Genomic DNA, 16,471 nt, shown 5'->3' on the forward strand with positions numbered 1-16,471 from the left:
CAAAGTTCCTTGAGCAGCACCTTCCAAACCTATAACAACTTCCAGTTAAAGGACAAGGGCAGCAGAAACATGGGAACACCACCATCTGCAAAGTCCCTTCCAAACCTTGATTTGGAAATATGTCACCATTCCTTCAATGTTATTGGATCAAAATCTTGTAATCCCCTCCCTAAGGGCATTGTGGGTCATCCTATAGCATATGGACTGTTCAAGAAGGCAGCTTATCACCACCTTCTCAAGTGTAACTCGGGACAGGCAATATATGCTAACCGCCCCGTGATGCCTATATCTCATGAGTGAATTATTTAAAAAAAGTAATATGGAAGAAGCTTTGCTTACTTCACTGTATATCTGACCTTGGGGTGCTTAATACTTGGCAGAAGCAGCCACAATTAAAGGAGACAAGTTCTCCTGCACAAGCCATTAGACAAAAACTTTATGCCATAGATGGTCTTGACTGTACTGAAGAATCTATGCACATCAGGACCATCAGCAAGTTGCTGGATTTCATGTACTTTTTCTGCATACTGCCTGTTTTTAGGTCACAGCTCTTTTTGTTGGACTTAGGCCTTCATTTGTACGTCAACCTGCTCCTTTCCTGAAAGCTTTGGTGATGCTACTGGTTTAGGAATGTCAATTGTGTGTGATTCAGTGTGATTCTCTGCATCTCACAGCTCACTTAATCAATCAATATCTTTTTGTAAATTCCTTGTGTACTCTTAAACTTATTTTGTCACCTATCTTTATATCATCAGGAAATTTGGCAACTGTACCTTTTAGTCCCTTTGTCTAGGTCATCCATATACATTTTAAACAGTTGAAATCCCAACACTGTTCCCTGTGGCCTAACCCTAACCTTAACACTGACTCTAACCATAACTTAACCCATCACTCATTGCATTTTACCAACTAGAAAATGACCCATGTTCATCTACTCTTTGCTTTCTGTTAATTAGCCAATCATCTATCCATTCCATTGTGTTGCACCATACCAAATGCCAATTGGAAATCCAAGGACAACATAGCCACTAGTTCTCCTAAATCCTCAGTATGTGTCAAAGTCTTGAACAGATTGGTCAACATGATTTCACTTTCACAGAGTCATGTTGACTCTGCCTGATTACCTTGAATTGATTCAAGTGACCTGCTATAACTTCTTTAACAATAGCTTCTAACATTTTCCCTATTTTCCTGGTACAGATATGAAGCAAACTGGCCTGTCATTTTCTGCTTTCTATCTCCTTTTTTTGAAGTAAACGAGTTACATTTGCTATCTTCCAATTAATGGGATGGAGCTCAAATTGAGGGAACTTTCCAAAACTTTTAACTCTTACCACGTGTCCTTCTTAAATTTAGCTGCCTGCAGACATACACCACTCTCCTCCGTATGTTGTACCATGACATGCAAGCCAAGATCCTCACTTACTGATCCATTACAGATCGATAAGTATAGGGTTGAGCAAGGCTGTGTCATTAGATCGATGTTTTTCTTCCATCTTCCTCATCACAACACTCCACTCCTTCTCCATGAAATTTCCTGTATAGTGGACCTTCTACACAGTATGTGCAAGGAACAGTTGAAACTGCATCACCTCCAGTCCTGAACTAGGCCCACCCCAAATCTGCCATCAAACTGCAGAATGCAGGTGACGCTTTCATGTCCTCACGCTAAGAGGCCAAGCTCTAGACCACAATGCATGCATTCACGAAAGTTTTTGGGAGAATGGGACTTACCTAACAGATGGAAGACAAAAGTCCTCTACCAGACTGCTCCTGCAAAATATCACTGTCGCCCAACTACCAAGACGCATGACGAGCAACTGGAAACCATGGATCAATTTTCATACCTTGGGAGCCTTTTCAATGAAGGCAGACAGTGACAAGCCCTGGTAGAGCCCAAGTAAGAATGACAGAAGGAATGTGAAAAAATCTGAGTGTCCCATTCATGTCAAAAAGTACATGTACGCCACCTTGCAACAGGGTGTGTGCATCTAACATCAGGAGTCACCTTAAGACTAACAGTTATAGAGTCATAGTAATACAACATCGAAAGAGATCCTGTGGTCTAACCAGTCCATGCCAACCACAACCCCAAACTGCTGCGCTAGACCCATAGCCTTCCAACATTTCTTATTCATGTACTTATCCAAATATCTTTCAAACATTGTAACTACACTTCTGGTGGGGAAGAAAGTTTCCTAAGAAGATGATACTGACATAAAATGCAGATTGTGGAAAAATGCTCACACTAGCCATTGGATACCCCACCTTTGTTAATACAAACCTTAGATTCATCTTTTATAATTCTATCTTGTACAACCATAGATTAAGGTGGACAAGATTAAAACTTCAAGTTGTTTGATTATATATCTTAATAATACCATTGTTTAACATAAAGCACTTCACATATCAAGCAATCTACTTAAACAGAAGGAGCAATTTTGTTTTTTTATTTCTGAAAAACAAAAGGGCTGGCATGGTGGCTCAGTGACTCAGTGGTTAGCACTGCTGTCTCACAGCGCCAGGGACCTGGGTTCGATTCTAGCCTCAGGCGACTGTCTGTGTGGGGCTTGCACGTTCTCACCGTGTCTGCGTGGGTTTCCTCTGGGTGCTCTGGATTCCTTCTACAATCCAAAGATGTGCAGGTTAGGTGAATTGTCCATGCTAAATTGCCCATAGTGTTCAGGGATGTGTAGGTTAGGTGCGTAAGTCAGGGGAAATGTAGAGTAATAGCGTAGGGGAATGGGTTTGGGTGGGTTGCTTTTTGGAGGATCAGTGTGGACTTGTGTGGCCGAAGGGCCTGTTTCCACATGTAGGAATTCTGTAGAGCCCATTTTGTATGAGTGAAAATATTCCTTCAATAAATAACAGAAATATTTTCCTTTTCACAGTCCTGCGCACAGGGATACAGATGGGTAAATGGCACCCTCTATGGAGGAATCTGTGTACCGTGTTCTTGTTATGGCCATTCTAGCTATTGTGATGACATTACTGGAGAATGTTTGGTAAGTATTAATTAATGCAATGCATTCATCCAGCTGGGATGTGAGAATGTTTTATTTACAGCAAATCCAGAGTGTCCATGCCAGCGTACTATTTGGAATAATTTTTTGAAATCTAGCAGCAGCACACACACATCCCCAATTTTGTTAGTAACATTGATCGCACCATCTGTTTCTCATAATATTTGTTGTTACAGTTAGTGAATGCCTCATGTTACGAAAACCTTAATGGGAAATCTCGGCTTTATGGTGCAATAATATTTTAAAATTATTTTCCATGTTGAAGCACAAAACCTGTGCTTTTACCTTGGAATGCTACAATACAATATTGAACAGAGTCAAACAATTATAACCAGGGAGCTGTTTTGTTCTCTTTTGTTTGGTATTTGTTGTAAATAAGCTCTTTGGATTGGCACATGTATTTAAAGTTTCACAATCAGTCCCACAATAAATAGTTATTTGTTAGACCAGAGCCTGAGTTTTACTGAAAAAAATCACATTTGTCGAAGTGTTTTGACTTGGACCATGCAGTGTAGGAAGAGGAGTAGGCCATTCAATGGCTGAATTGACAATCCTCAACTCCACTTTCCTGCCTTACCCACATAATCTTGCTCGAACATAGAACAAAGAACAAAGAAAATTTACAGCCCTGAACAGGCCCTTTGGCCCTCCAGGCTTGAGCCAATCTAAATCTACTGTCTAAACTTTTCGCCCAATTCCTAAGCACTTGTATCTCTCTGCTCCCCACCTACACATGCATCTGTCCAGATGCATCTTAAATGAATCTACCGTGCCTGCCTCTACCACCTCTGCTGGCAATGTGTTCCAGACACCCACCACCCTCTGTGTAAAGTACTTGCCGCGTGTATCCCCTTTAAACTTTTCACCTCTCACCTTGAGAGCGTGACCTCTCATTATTGAATCCTTCACCCTGGGAAAAAGCTTATCTCTATCTACCCTGTCTATACCCTTCATGATTTTGTAAACCTCAATCAAGTCCCCCCTCAATTTCCTTTTTTCTAATGAAAACAAACCTAACCTACTCAACCTCTCTTCATAACTAGCAACTTCCATACCAGGCAACATCCTCATAAACTGAAAATGTGTTGCTGGAAAAGCGCAGCAGGTCAGGCAGCATCCAAGGAACAGGAAATTCGACGTTTCGGGCATAAGCCCTTCATGAGGAATGAGGGAAGTGTGTCCAACAGGCTAAGATAAAAGATAGGGAGGAGGGACTTGGGGGAGGGGTGATGGAGATGTGATAGGTGGAAGGAGGTCAAGGTGAGGGTAATAGGCTGTAGTGGGGTGGGGGCGGAGAGTCAGGAAGAAGATTGCAGGTTAGGAAGGCGGTGCTGAGTTTGAGGGATTTGACTGAGACAAGGTGGGGGGAGGGGAAATGAGGAAACTGGAGAAATCTGAGTTCATCCCTTGTGGTTGGAGGGTTCCCAGGCGGAAGATGAGGCGCTCTTCCTCCAACCGTCGTGTTGTTATGGTCTGGCGATGGAGGAGTCCAAGGACCTGCATGTCCTTGGTGGAGTGGGAGGGGGAGTTAAAGTGTTGAGCCACGGGGTGGTTGGGTTGGTTGGTCCGGGTGTCCCAGAGGTGTTCTCTGAAACGTTCCGCAAGTAGGCGGCCTGTCTCCCCAATATAGAGGAGGCCACATCGAGTGTAGCAGATGCAATAGATGATGTGTGTGGAGGTGCAGGTGAATTTGTGGCGGATATGGAAGGATCCTTTGGGGCCTTGGAGAGAAGTAAGGGAGGAGGTGTGGGCGCAAGTTTTGCATTTCTTGCGGTTGCAGGGGAAGGTGCCAGGAGTGGAGGTTGGGTTGGTGGGGGGTGTGGACCTGACGAGGGAGTCACGGAGGGAGTGGTCTTTTTGGAACGCTGATAGGGGAGGGGAGGGAAATATATCCCTGGTGGTGGGGTCCGTTTGGAGGTGGCGGAAATGACGGCGGATGATACGTTGTATCTGGAGGTTGGTGGGGTGGTAAGTGAGAACCAGTGGGGTTCTGTCCTGGTGGCGGTTGGAGGGGCAGGGCTCAAGGGCGGAGGTGCGGGAAGTGGAGGAGATGCGGTGGAGGGCATCGTCAATCACGTCTGGAGGGAATCTGCGGTCCTTGAAGAAGGAGGCCATCTGGGCTGTACGGTATTGGAACTGGTCGTCCTGGGAGCAGATGAGGCGGAGACGAAGGAATTGGGAATATGGGATGGCGTTTTTACAGGGGGCAGGGTGGGAGAACATCCTCGTAAACCTTCTCTGCACCATCTCCAAAGCGTCCACATCCTTTTGGTAATGTGGCAACCAGAACTGTACACAGTATTCTAAATGCGGCCGAACCAATGTCCTGTACAATTTTAACATGACCTGTCAGCTTTTATACTCAATACTCCATCCAATGAAGGCAAGCATACCATATGCATTCTTGACCACTCTATCCACCTGTGCAGCAACCTTCAGGGTACAATGGATCTGCACTCCCAGATCTCTCTGCTCATCAACTTTTCCCAAGGCTCTTCCGTTCATTGTATTATTGGCTCTAGAATTAGACGTGCCTGAATGGATCACCTCACATTTGTCTGGATTGAAGTCCATTTGCGAATTTTCCGCCTAACTCTCCAATCTATCTATATTCTCCTGTATTCTTTGAACAGTCTCATATGCTTTCTGCTACTCCGCAAATCTTCGTGTCATCTGCAAACTTGCTGATTATACCAACAGTGTGGTATGATCAGCAAATTCCAGATCATTTCTGTATATCACAAACAACAGTGGCCCCAGCACTGACCCCTGTGGAAAACCACTGGTCACCTTTGTCCATTTTGATAAACTCCATTCAACTACTACTCTCTGTCTCCTGTTGCTCAACCAGTTCTTTATCCACCTAGCTAGAACACCTGGCATGTGACTTCACTTTCTCTATTACTTTATCATGCTAATTAAAAATCAGCCTATCTCAGCCTTGAATTTCAAATCCGTTAATACAGTCTCCCCACTACTCCTCTAGAAGGGTGAAACTTGCAAAATGAGTTTGACCGACTGGTTCCTGGCTATATCTCAGTGCCCTTATTTCCTGCAAATAAAAATACATGGTTCTAAATCAGCTGCAGAACAGTCAATTTCTAAAAAGAAAAGGAAATGCCAGAGTTTTCTATAAGCGCATCAATTTTAAAAGGAGAAGTTGAGCTGATTCGAGAACTAACAAGAATACTTATATATACAGGCAAGCAACATGACTGAGGAGTTAAATGAATGATTTGCATTGGACTTTACCAAAAGGCAAATACTGCTGAGGCCATGGTGACGGTGCAAGAAACTCTGTCACTAAAGATTTACAAAGATGTTGCCAGGGTTGGAGGATTTGATCTATAATGAGAGGTTGAATAAGCTAGAGCTGTTTTTCCTGAAGCATTGGAGGCTGAGGGGTGACCTTATAGAGGTTTGTAAAGTCATGAGGAGCATGGATAGGGTAAATAGACAAGGACTTTTCCCTGGGGTAGGGATGTCCAGAACTAGAGGGCATAGGTTTAGGGTGAGAGGGGAAAGATACAAAAGAGATCTAAGGGGAAACGTTTTCACGCAGAGCGTGGTGTGTGTATGGAATGAGCTGCCAGAGGAAGTGGTGGAGGCTGGTACAATTGCAATATTTAAAAGGCATTTGGATGGGTATATGAATAGGAAGGGTTTGGAGGGATATGGGCCGGGTACTGGCAGGTGGGACTAGATTGGGTTGGAATATCTGGTTGGCATGGATGGGTTGGACTGAGGAGTCTGTTTCCATGCTGTACGTCTCTATGACTCTCTGAATCTAAGTGTTTAAATTTAATGTGGAGGTGGCATTTGGATAAGCTGTCACTACCTGAAGCTGGTCTTTATGAGATGCAATCAAAGATATTGAAGGAAGTGAGAATAGAAATTTTAGTGGCACTGGCAACAATCTTTCAGTATTCACCCCATCCCCATATCTCACCTTTCTATAAACACACTCGCATACACAGACACACACAGACACACACACATACACTTGCTACCTTGTGCACTTAGCTAAGATACTGGGCAATTGCACACTTGACACACATCACATCTTAAATCTTTCCATGTAGGTCTAACCTGTGAAATGGTTACATACTCACCCAGACACATTGCAATAGGTCATTGAGCTTCTTGCAACAGGTCAGTCATATCCTGTGGACAGATCTACGTTGCTCACTACCTCTGTCTAGGCTGATTTGGCCTGACTGGGATGTCTCTTTTTCCAAACAGCTGACATGAGGACTTTCCATTAAACATCCACAGCCTGTAGGAGGACTTTCGGGGAGTCATCATCAAATCATGAGACAGTCTCCTTAGGCTGGGACCCACAATGACTGGTCCTCCATTTTCTCCTCGACATGGTCACCTAATGGCCTCTGTACAGAGACAAAGAGAGTTTCAGGGTAGAATTGGAGTCTTTTTCAAAATACTGATATTCATGATGGGAATGGATAGGGTGCTCAGATGTTACTTTCTCCCTGCCAGGGGTCCTGTATAGTACACTGTAGATACAGTGGTCACCAGAATTTTTAAAAAGCTCCACTAGTTCACTGGATTGGTTAGTCCAAATCCCTGCCTCCTGACCTTGAATGTGAACTTGCAGGTGCACTGGATAGTGAAGAAGGCATTTGTACTCTTGTCTATATTGGTCAGTGCTTTGAGTAGAGGAATTGGGACGTCATGTTGTGGCTGCACAGGACATTGGTTAGGCCATTTCTGCAATACTGCATTCAATTCTGGTCTCCCTGCGATAGAAAAATGTGAAACTTGAAAGGGTTCAGAAAAGATTTGCAAGGGTTTTGCCAGGATTGGAGGGTTTGAGCAATGGCAAGAGGCTGAGTAGGCTGGGGCTATTTTCCCTTGAGCGTCAGAGACTGAGGGGTGACCTTATAGAGGTTTATAAAACCATGAGAGGCATGACAGACTGAATAGTCAAGGTCTATTCCGCCAGGGTAGGGGAGTCCAAAACTAGAGAGCATAGGTTTCAGGTGAATGGGAAAGATATAAAAGGGGAAACATTTTCGAATGTGCATGTATGGAATGAGCTGTCAGAGGAAGTGGTGGAGGCTGGAACAATTACAGGATTTAAAAGTAATCTGGATGGGTATATGAGTAGGAAACGTTTGGCCATACACTGATAAATGTGACTAGATTAATACATAATATCTGGTTGGCATGGGTGAGTTACACTGTAGGGTCTGTTCCCGTGTTGTACATCTCTATGACTCTATGACACTACTTGCAGCATAGCTGCGATTGCCACGTGTCCGGGTGGTTGTAACTGATGTAGGTTTCACAGTCTGATGCCTCTCTCCCTAGACATCCTGCCTAGGACCCAAAGAGCTTGTGCTGTTTGCCCTTCCCATAGCTGTTTGACTGGCTTGTAATCCACTAATGAGTCATAGAGTCATAGAGATGTACAGCATGGAAACAGACCCTTCGGTCCAACCCGTCCATGCCGACCAGATATCCCAACCCAATCTAGTCCCACCTGCCAGCACCCGGCCCATATCCCTCCCAACCCTTCCTATTCATTAACCCATCCAAATGCCTCTTAAATGTTGCAATTGTACCAGCTTCCACCACTTCCTCTGGCACTTCTTTCCATACAAGTACCATCCTCTGCATGAAAAAGTTGCCCCTTAGGTCTCTTTTATATCTTTCCCCTCTCACCCTAAACCTATGCCCTCTAGTTCTGGACTCCCTGACCCCAGGGAAAAGACTTTGTCTATTTACCCTATCCATGCCCCTCATAATTTTGTAAACCTCTATAAGGTCACCCCTCACCCTCCAATGCTTTGGGGAAAAGAGCCCCAGCCTGTTCATCCTCTCCCTGTAGCTCAGATCCTCCAACTCTGGCAACATCCTTGTAAGTCTTTTCTGAACCCTTTCAAGTTTCACAACATCTTTCCGATAGGAAGGAGACCAAAATTGCATGCAATGTTCCAACAGTGGCCTAACAAATGTCCTGTACAGCTGCAGCATGACCTCCCAACTCCTGTACTCAATACTCTGACCAATAAAGGAAAGCATAACAAATGCCTTCTTAACTATCCTATCTACCTGCGACTCCACTCTCAAGGAGCTATGAACCTGCACTCCAAGGTCTCTAGGACCCTTTCTTTAGTCCCTTTAAAAGATGGGAATTGCAGATCACAAGCTGTACACTTTTGGATCAAACCCCCATCTCCAGCTGTGAACATGGTTGTATGTTTTATTTTCTTTGGTTTGAGTTTAGAATGGAAATTCCATTCTAATTCCTTTGAATTTCATGCATTGTGACATCTGAAAACGTTTGCGGGGGAAAAACAATCATTCCTGATGACTGACCTCGTAGGTTGCTTCATATTTCTTGCTGTAGATTCTGTAAGCTGAAATTTTTATAGTCTCTTGGGGTAAGATGGTATGTTTGGGAATGGAGGCAATGTAAAAATTAAGTATCACATCTACTAGTTACCCAGATCCACCCATTGCAAATTTATTGGTAGCATGGATGCATTGAGTGGTCAGATCAACCATAGATCATTGGCCACTGAAGGCCTCCTCCCACTACTGGAATTTTACTGATGATATCGGGAATCTGACATCAAGTCTGTGCAGCCCCTGTGATTTGCCCCTGATTTTGGGCTCCAGCACAGCTCACCTTCCTGCAGATTTTGCAAATTTGATTTGTCATTATAGCACTGAAGGATGCCATTCAGAAAGTCGAGTCCTTGGGTGGTTAATGCCATTTCCCAAAGCTTTTTTGGAGACTTTGGGTTGGTGGGGGAGGTGAGTAGCATTTAGTTGCATGGGAAAGTGACATTCGGGACCCCACCTCCTCCTTGTCTCTGCCCACCTACGTATGGTTTTCAAAGGTATAATATTCACGTTAGATCCTCATCCTACAGCTGTTTGTGTTCAACCAGTTGCAGATGGGGCATGCTAGAAACCTGAAAACCAAACATTGTCATGTATACTTTCAGGCATTTGGAATGAACCTCTGGTTCAAAGGGACTCAATGCCATTGCTGTGGATAAAGGAGAGCAGGTAAATGTATTGAACTTGGATTTCTAGAAGGCACTTAATAAAGTGCCACATCAAAGGTTATTGGGGAATATAAAAGCTCATGGGGTAGGTGATAACATGTTGGCATGGATAGAAGATTGTCTGGCCAACAGAATGCAGAGAGTAGGAATAAATGGGTCTCTTTCAGGCTGACAAGATGTCATGAGTGATGGGTCACAGGGGTCAGTGTTAGGAGCTGAACTCTATACGAATTTATATAAATGATTTGGAAGGGAGGTATGGTAGCTAAATTTGCTGATGATACAAAGATAGGTAGGAAAGTGAGTTGTGAACAGGACATAAAGAGCCTACAAAGGGATGTAGAGAGATTAAGTGGGTGAGCAAAGATCTGGCAAATGGAGTACAATGTGGGGAAAACATGAAACTGTCCATTCTGACAACAAGAGTGAAAAAGAAGCAGATTATCTTGCATAACACAGAGAGGTTCCAAAGCTCTCAGGTGTGGAGATCCTGGTACTTGAATTGCAGAAGGTTAGGTAGTATGCAAGTAATCAGGAAAACTAAAAGAATATCCTGATTTCTTGTGAGAGGAACTGAATGCCAGAGTAGGGAGGTTATACTTCAGTTATGCAGTGCATTGTTGAGACCAGACCTGGGGTACTGTATGCAGTTGTGGACACCGTACATGCAGAAAGATGTTGATGTGTGGAAGTCGTTCAGAGAAGATTTTCTAAACTAATGACTGGAATGAGGACCTGCCTTATGAGGAAAGGCTGGACAGTTGGCCGAGAAAGCTTATCGTGTAACCTCTAGAGTTTAAAAGGTGCAGAGGTGACTTCCTTGAAACATACAAGATCCTGAAGGAACTGGACTAGGTGGACTTGGAAAGATGGTTTCTTTTATGAGAGGATATAGAACCATGGGTCATATTTTAAAATTAAGGGGGTGCCCATAAGGATGAGATTTTTTTGTAAATCTCAGAGATGAGAGTCTTTGTAATTCCCTTCCTCAAATGACAAAGGATACAGAATATTCTTTAAGGCAGAAGTAGAGAAATTCCTGAAAAACATGGGATGCACGATTGGTGGGCATATGTAGGAATGTAGATTTGCAGCCAAAATCAGATCAGCTGTAATTTTACTGAATAGCAGAGCAGCCTTGAAGGGTTGAGTAGCCTATGCTTGGCCCTTGGTCATGTCCATTCGTATGTGCCAGAAACCTGCTTGAACCTTTCTGTAGTGGGACAGTTTATACTTGAAACATTAGTGTTGGCATGCTATCCAAATCTATTTTCATCTAATGTTCACATGTACACAGTTCCAATTGGGATTCAAAAAGGAATATAAACTTTGGGTGCACTTCTCCTGCCTAATCAAACAACTTAGAAGGCACCTGTGGTGCCTTTAGCCCAATGTGACTGAGATTGGCAGAGTCAGTCAATGTGCTTATATTTTCAGAGGAATCACCATAAAATTATTTTTGCCAGTCTTGGAAATTAATAGCATAATAAAATAATACGTAAACATTACAGGACGACCATGGCATGATTTGTAATTTTTTTTTAAACTATATTATTCCATTTTACATTTGATTTCATGCCCACGAACCAAATAGAATGTGTTTAAATCACTTGTCTGGTCAAATAAGCTGGTATAAATGTTTTTCATATATAGCTAAATTGTGTAATATTTTATTATTCAGAGTAAGCAATGTTTGTCAAAGACATTCTTAATCTCTAATGCGTGGACATCAGTTCCATAACAATGAGGTTGGGAACAATTTTTCTCTTTTATTCTGAACACTTCTGTGATCTGCATATCACATACCAATTTGACTATTCTTGTTAACCCAAAGACAATTTGTTTTTATCCAGTCTGACAAGGCACAAGGGTTAAAGTTACTTTAATCATTTTATTATCAAAATAATGCTACATGGATGGCTACCTGTTTGTTACAAAGATGAGAAAAGCCTTTCCTGTGATGCTTTCTCCATTGTGATAATTGGATTCATGATTTATCATTCTCCCTTCAGGGAATGTTCTACCTTTAAGCCAAGAGTTAACTCAAACTAATAAAGGACATTCCATTAAATGCTATTTTAGAAGTGCAACATTTATTGCACATAGTTCATAGATTTGTGAATGATTGTGCTACTATTTAGGAATCTACATGTTAGTGCGAAATAGTTTGAAGTATATCCTTATGCCAAATTAAACGATTCACTATAATACAATTTATGATAAAGCATGTGTACATTTGTATATCTGAGAAGAAATGTAAACTTCTTCTAATTACACTGCAATTTTGAAGTTGCCTGTTAAATATATTTTTCATTACTCGGAAGTTTCATATATTCTGCCTTCAAGGTGCATAACTGAAGATGTGGAAATTTTTCTTTTGAAAAATTGCTGTGCTTTCAGTGTTCTAAAGCATGCAGAGGGTAGGCAGCACTGTCCAGGTGATGGTGTGGCTGAGGGTGAGATATTCAGCTTTGCCGAAAATCAAATTTGAGCTTTGTTGCAATTTTAGTGGAGGCCCAAATGCCTTTCCAGAAGTAACAAGGAAAATTCTCACATATCTCCTTGTAGCTGCCTCACAGTGGAATTGTGTAGATCAGGAAAGGGGTATTGATTGTCCACTGAGAGGAGAACTCGAGAGATAAGGACCCAGGCCTCCTCATCTCAAAACACTGTTTAGCAACCTGCTGGTTCTTTGTATCAGGCAACTTTTATAACTTTCTGGGGATCAAACAATGCTCATATTGCATTCTCTCTTTGTTATCTTGCCAGAGGCATTAACATGATTACTTTAAATTGATTGATGTTTCCATTAAAATAGCATATAGAGAAATGGATGCAGCTGTGTTAAACATTTGTACAATAATATTGTTCACAGCAATCTCCAAGCTCCAAGTTAAATTGTAGCCAATTTTATAATGCTGTCTGTTTGTGATCTTTGGAGAGGAATATTTAAGTTCCATATAAAACTGGGATGTCAAAATTTATTCATTGAGAAAAGATGCAATTTGCAGTAAATGATGTTGTGGAATGACAGTTTGTTCTGTTGGCAACTCTCCCATGTATTCAGCAAATTGATTTTTAAAAAATAATTAAAGAAAATAAATAAATAATATGCCTTTTATTGAGAAGGTTCTTTAAATAAATATTATTTATTCCAGAATTGCCAACATGATACCACTGGCAGGTTTTGTGATAAATGTCGGCCTGGCTTTTATGGAGATCCAACTCGGGGGACACCCAATGATTGCCACCCTTGCAGTTGCCCATTACTAATTTCTACAAATAAGTAAGTACGATTATCCATGTCTGTGATATCACAAAATGGTATACAAGGGATGGAATCTTGTGAAGGTGACAGTGGTTTTGACCAGCAGCTGGAGAGCTGGTGAATATCCATGTTGGCATTTCATACGAAGGGCCATCTCCTCTTCCTTCATTCAGACTCCTGACCTATTGGTCATTCCGTGGAGCTGGAAATCCCATATGCCAAGAGCAGCTGGTCAGTCAAAGTCTGACAGATCTACTGAATGGGAAGATGCTGGCTGCTACCAGTTCACTTACTGGAGGAGCAAAATTGTTGCTGCATCCTTGCCCAGAGGCAAACGATGGTTGCAAATGGGGACCTCATGTTGTAGGAGGAGGGGACATTGGCTGGAGTCTTTGGGTCACGTACCCTCCTCCTTTTCAGACCAGGCTTCCCTTTACCACCAAACTTACCATGGGGTGGGCACAAGATGCCGTCGATCTGGTTCTGCCTAGTGCTTACATAATAGAGTTCGGCATCATTGCCAGAATCTGAGCTGCGAAATGAGTGAGCCATTGTTAAACAAACTAAATTCACCTTCATTCCAAAAACAGTGGATACTGAAAATCTGTGTTGAAAACAAGAAATGCTAGAAACACTTAATCATTCAAGCAGCATTTGTGAAGGCAAAAACAAAATTCAATGTTTCAGGTCACTGTTTTTATCAGAGCCAATTTGAACAGAAGTGTGATGTCTCACTTTCCACAGATGCTGTCTAACTTGTTGAGCTTTCAGCATTTCCAATTTTCATTTCAGTTTTCCAGTAGCTATGTATCTTGCTTTGTATTAGAGTTTCAGTCATAGCCAGTTCTCTTCAAGAACATCCCACTTTGAAGTCCTGCTCTTCTCTTTGATGGGATACCCCATGATCTTTTCTATATTGTTCGCCATCATTGTTTTCCATTCACCTTCTTTCTCTTGCCTCATTTGATACAGAATTTTCACATCTGAGAAGCAGTACTGATACTGCCATGATTACTTAGGTGAACATTATAGCTCAGCTGGTTGATACAAAGAGTTTTTTTTCATACAAAACCTCCAATGGTAATAACTCCAACAGAAAAACATAATTAAATTCTGTCCATTGAGATAATCTGCTAAAATGGCACCTAATCTGCTTGTGCGGAAATTAGAGAAGAGACAAAATGGGGAGAAAGATATAACCTGAATATTATACTGCTCCCTACTGTGTAAATGTGGTAGTTACATTTTTAAAAATACTTCTCCATGGTGATTAGAATTCACCAAGGATGGTTTAATGCTTACTTTGCTGCAGCCTAATTCATTGTCTCTTACCCTCAATATCCTGCCATTCATATTCTCATTCTGACTGCCACATGGATAATGAGCCATTTATTTGTTAAGAAAGTAAGGCAGTCTGAAGTTTTAAAAAAATCAAATCAAACCAAGTCCAAAAACATGATGATTCTTAGTCTTACTTCCCACATCTCCTTACTTTTCCCCCTGAAAATTTACAGCAGTAGTTCTAATCAGTAACAACTCTAAAGGAACATTTTAAAAGATACTCTCCAGAATGCTGGACAAATGGACATTGGAATTGGGAGAAGTTAGGCCATTCAGCCTCTCAAATTTGATCCCCAAAGTACCAGCAAAATTTTCAGATTGTGATTGAACAAAGATAGAAACAGACAGTAAACCATAAACACCCCAACTGCTTAAAAGAAACTGGCATAAACTTTTAGCCTATGTGTGTGCAATCAAAGGAACTGAAAATTTGACAGCTTTCTGAGATAGGAAATCAGGGTGCTGCAGGATTCTTTTATACCATTGTAATGCCAGATAATAAATTCATTTCAGTGCATTGTCTAACTGACTATCAATCCTGACTTTCCTACATACCATTAGACTGCACAGAAGGTGGTTTCTCTCTCACTTCTGTGAACTGCTACAGGAAAGTTGAGGCAAATGGTCATTACAATTAAAAAAACAGAAAAACAGAAGTTATCACTCTCCAGTTGCACAGGACTTTTCTCATAAGCCTTTGCAGGCCTAATCAATAATCTTATCTGTTGATTATCCTACAACTTTGTGACTATAGTTGGATTCAATGCTTTTCCAAGACTGTGGAGATGCATACAAGCAGCTGGGCATTCCTTTATTTATATAGTACAGAGTTAGACATGACAGAAACTTTCAGGCTGAAATGCCATTGAGATGTTGCTATCCTTTTTCTATACTTGGTGTCAGTCGAAATATCCAATAGTTATTCTAGAAACTGTTAGCTGTTATGAGATCCCAGTACTATCTTTGGTGCCCGAAGGAAAAAGTAGCCCAAGTCTGTTCCACAGGGATGATTTCAGTAAAGCTGAGCCGTTGGTTATGCAGCTAATACATTTTTTTATTTTTTACATTTTTGTGGCTGCCGAACATGATCAACATAGTTTCAGTCCGACTTGTCACCTGGATTCTAGGGGAGAGACAATATGTGACCAGTGTGCTCCTGGATATGCAGGATCTCGATGTGACCGGTAAGAAATCGTTGATCTTTTGATTTTTATTCCACAAGTACTGGGAACCTTTAATAGGTTAACTGGTGAAAAGTTTCAATGTAAAGTTTATTGCAGAAAACTTACTTGTTCCCGAACTTCTCTCACAAGGCCAGGTGCAATTTTTCATATGGCTCACAAGTAATAAATGTATCATTGTTTCTTGAGAGGGTTTATTTAAAAAGGCAACAGTCTAAATTCTGTACTCTGTTTTTGTTTTGAACATGTTTTGTAATAGTAGTTATTAATTTGATGATGTTGATAGCATTTAATTTCCTAATAATGTTTTATATAATGGCAATCATATTAATTTCATGAAAATCTAACAAAATGTCCTTGAAGTATTGAAGTATTTCTGTTGGCATCTGACACATAAATATACATTTCATTTGAAAGTGAACAAAATAGAAGTTTTATATTATTCAGGGTTGATTCAGGGTGATTGGATAGTTATTGTGGTATCATTGTATTTGTAATCTCACATAGGATTACATTACATGCAATTAACTTTTTGAATGTTCACTCTAACATTGAAGAAAACCTCTGATGCCTTCAACTCTCTCTAAAAGTGGGCTTTTTTTTTCAATAAAACTGTGT

The 16,471-nt window shown here is 41.4% G+C and overlaps 1 protein-coding gene across 4 annotated transcripts in view; it reads left to right on the top strand.

Moving 5' to 3' along the window:
- lama2 (laminin, alpha 2) overlaps window positions 1–16,471 on the top strand; it is a 393,314-nt gene that overhangs the window by 199,887 nt on the left and 176,956 nt on the right. For all 4 annotated transcript variants that reach the window (XM_060851112.1, XM_060851122.1, XM_060851132.1 and 1 more), the window contains exons 16-18: window positions 2,892–3,005; window positions 13,222–13,349; window positions 15,770–15,856. In XM_060851112.1, the coding sequence (XP_060707095.1) occupies window positions 2,892–3,005; window positions 13,222–13,349; window positions 15,770–15,856 (329 nt within the window). The remainder of the gene's footprint in view (window positions 1–2,891; window positions 3,006–13,221; window positions 13,350–15,769; window positions 15,857–16,471) is intronic.

Source organism: Hemiscyllium ocellatum, chromosome 3 (genome assembly GCF_020745735.1).
Source record: "Hemiscyllium ocellatum isolate sHemOce1 chromosome 3, sHemOce1.pat.X.cur, whole genome shotgun sequence".
In the NCBI taxonomy this organism is placed as follows: domain Eukaryota; kingdom Metazoa; phylum Chordata; class Chondrichthyes; order Orectolobiformes; family Hemiscylliidae; genus Hemiscyllium; species Hemiscyllium ocellatum.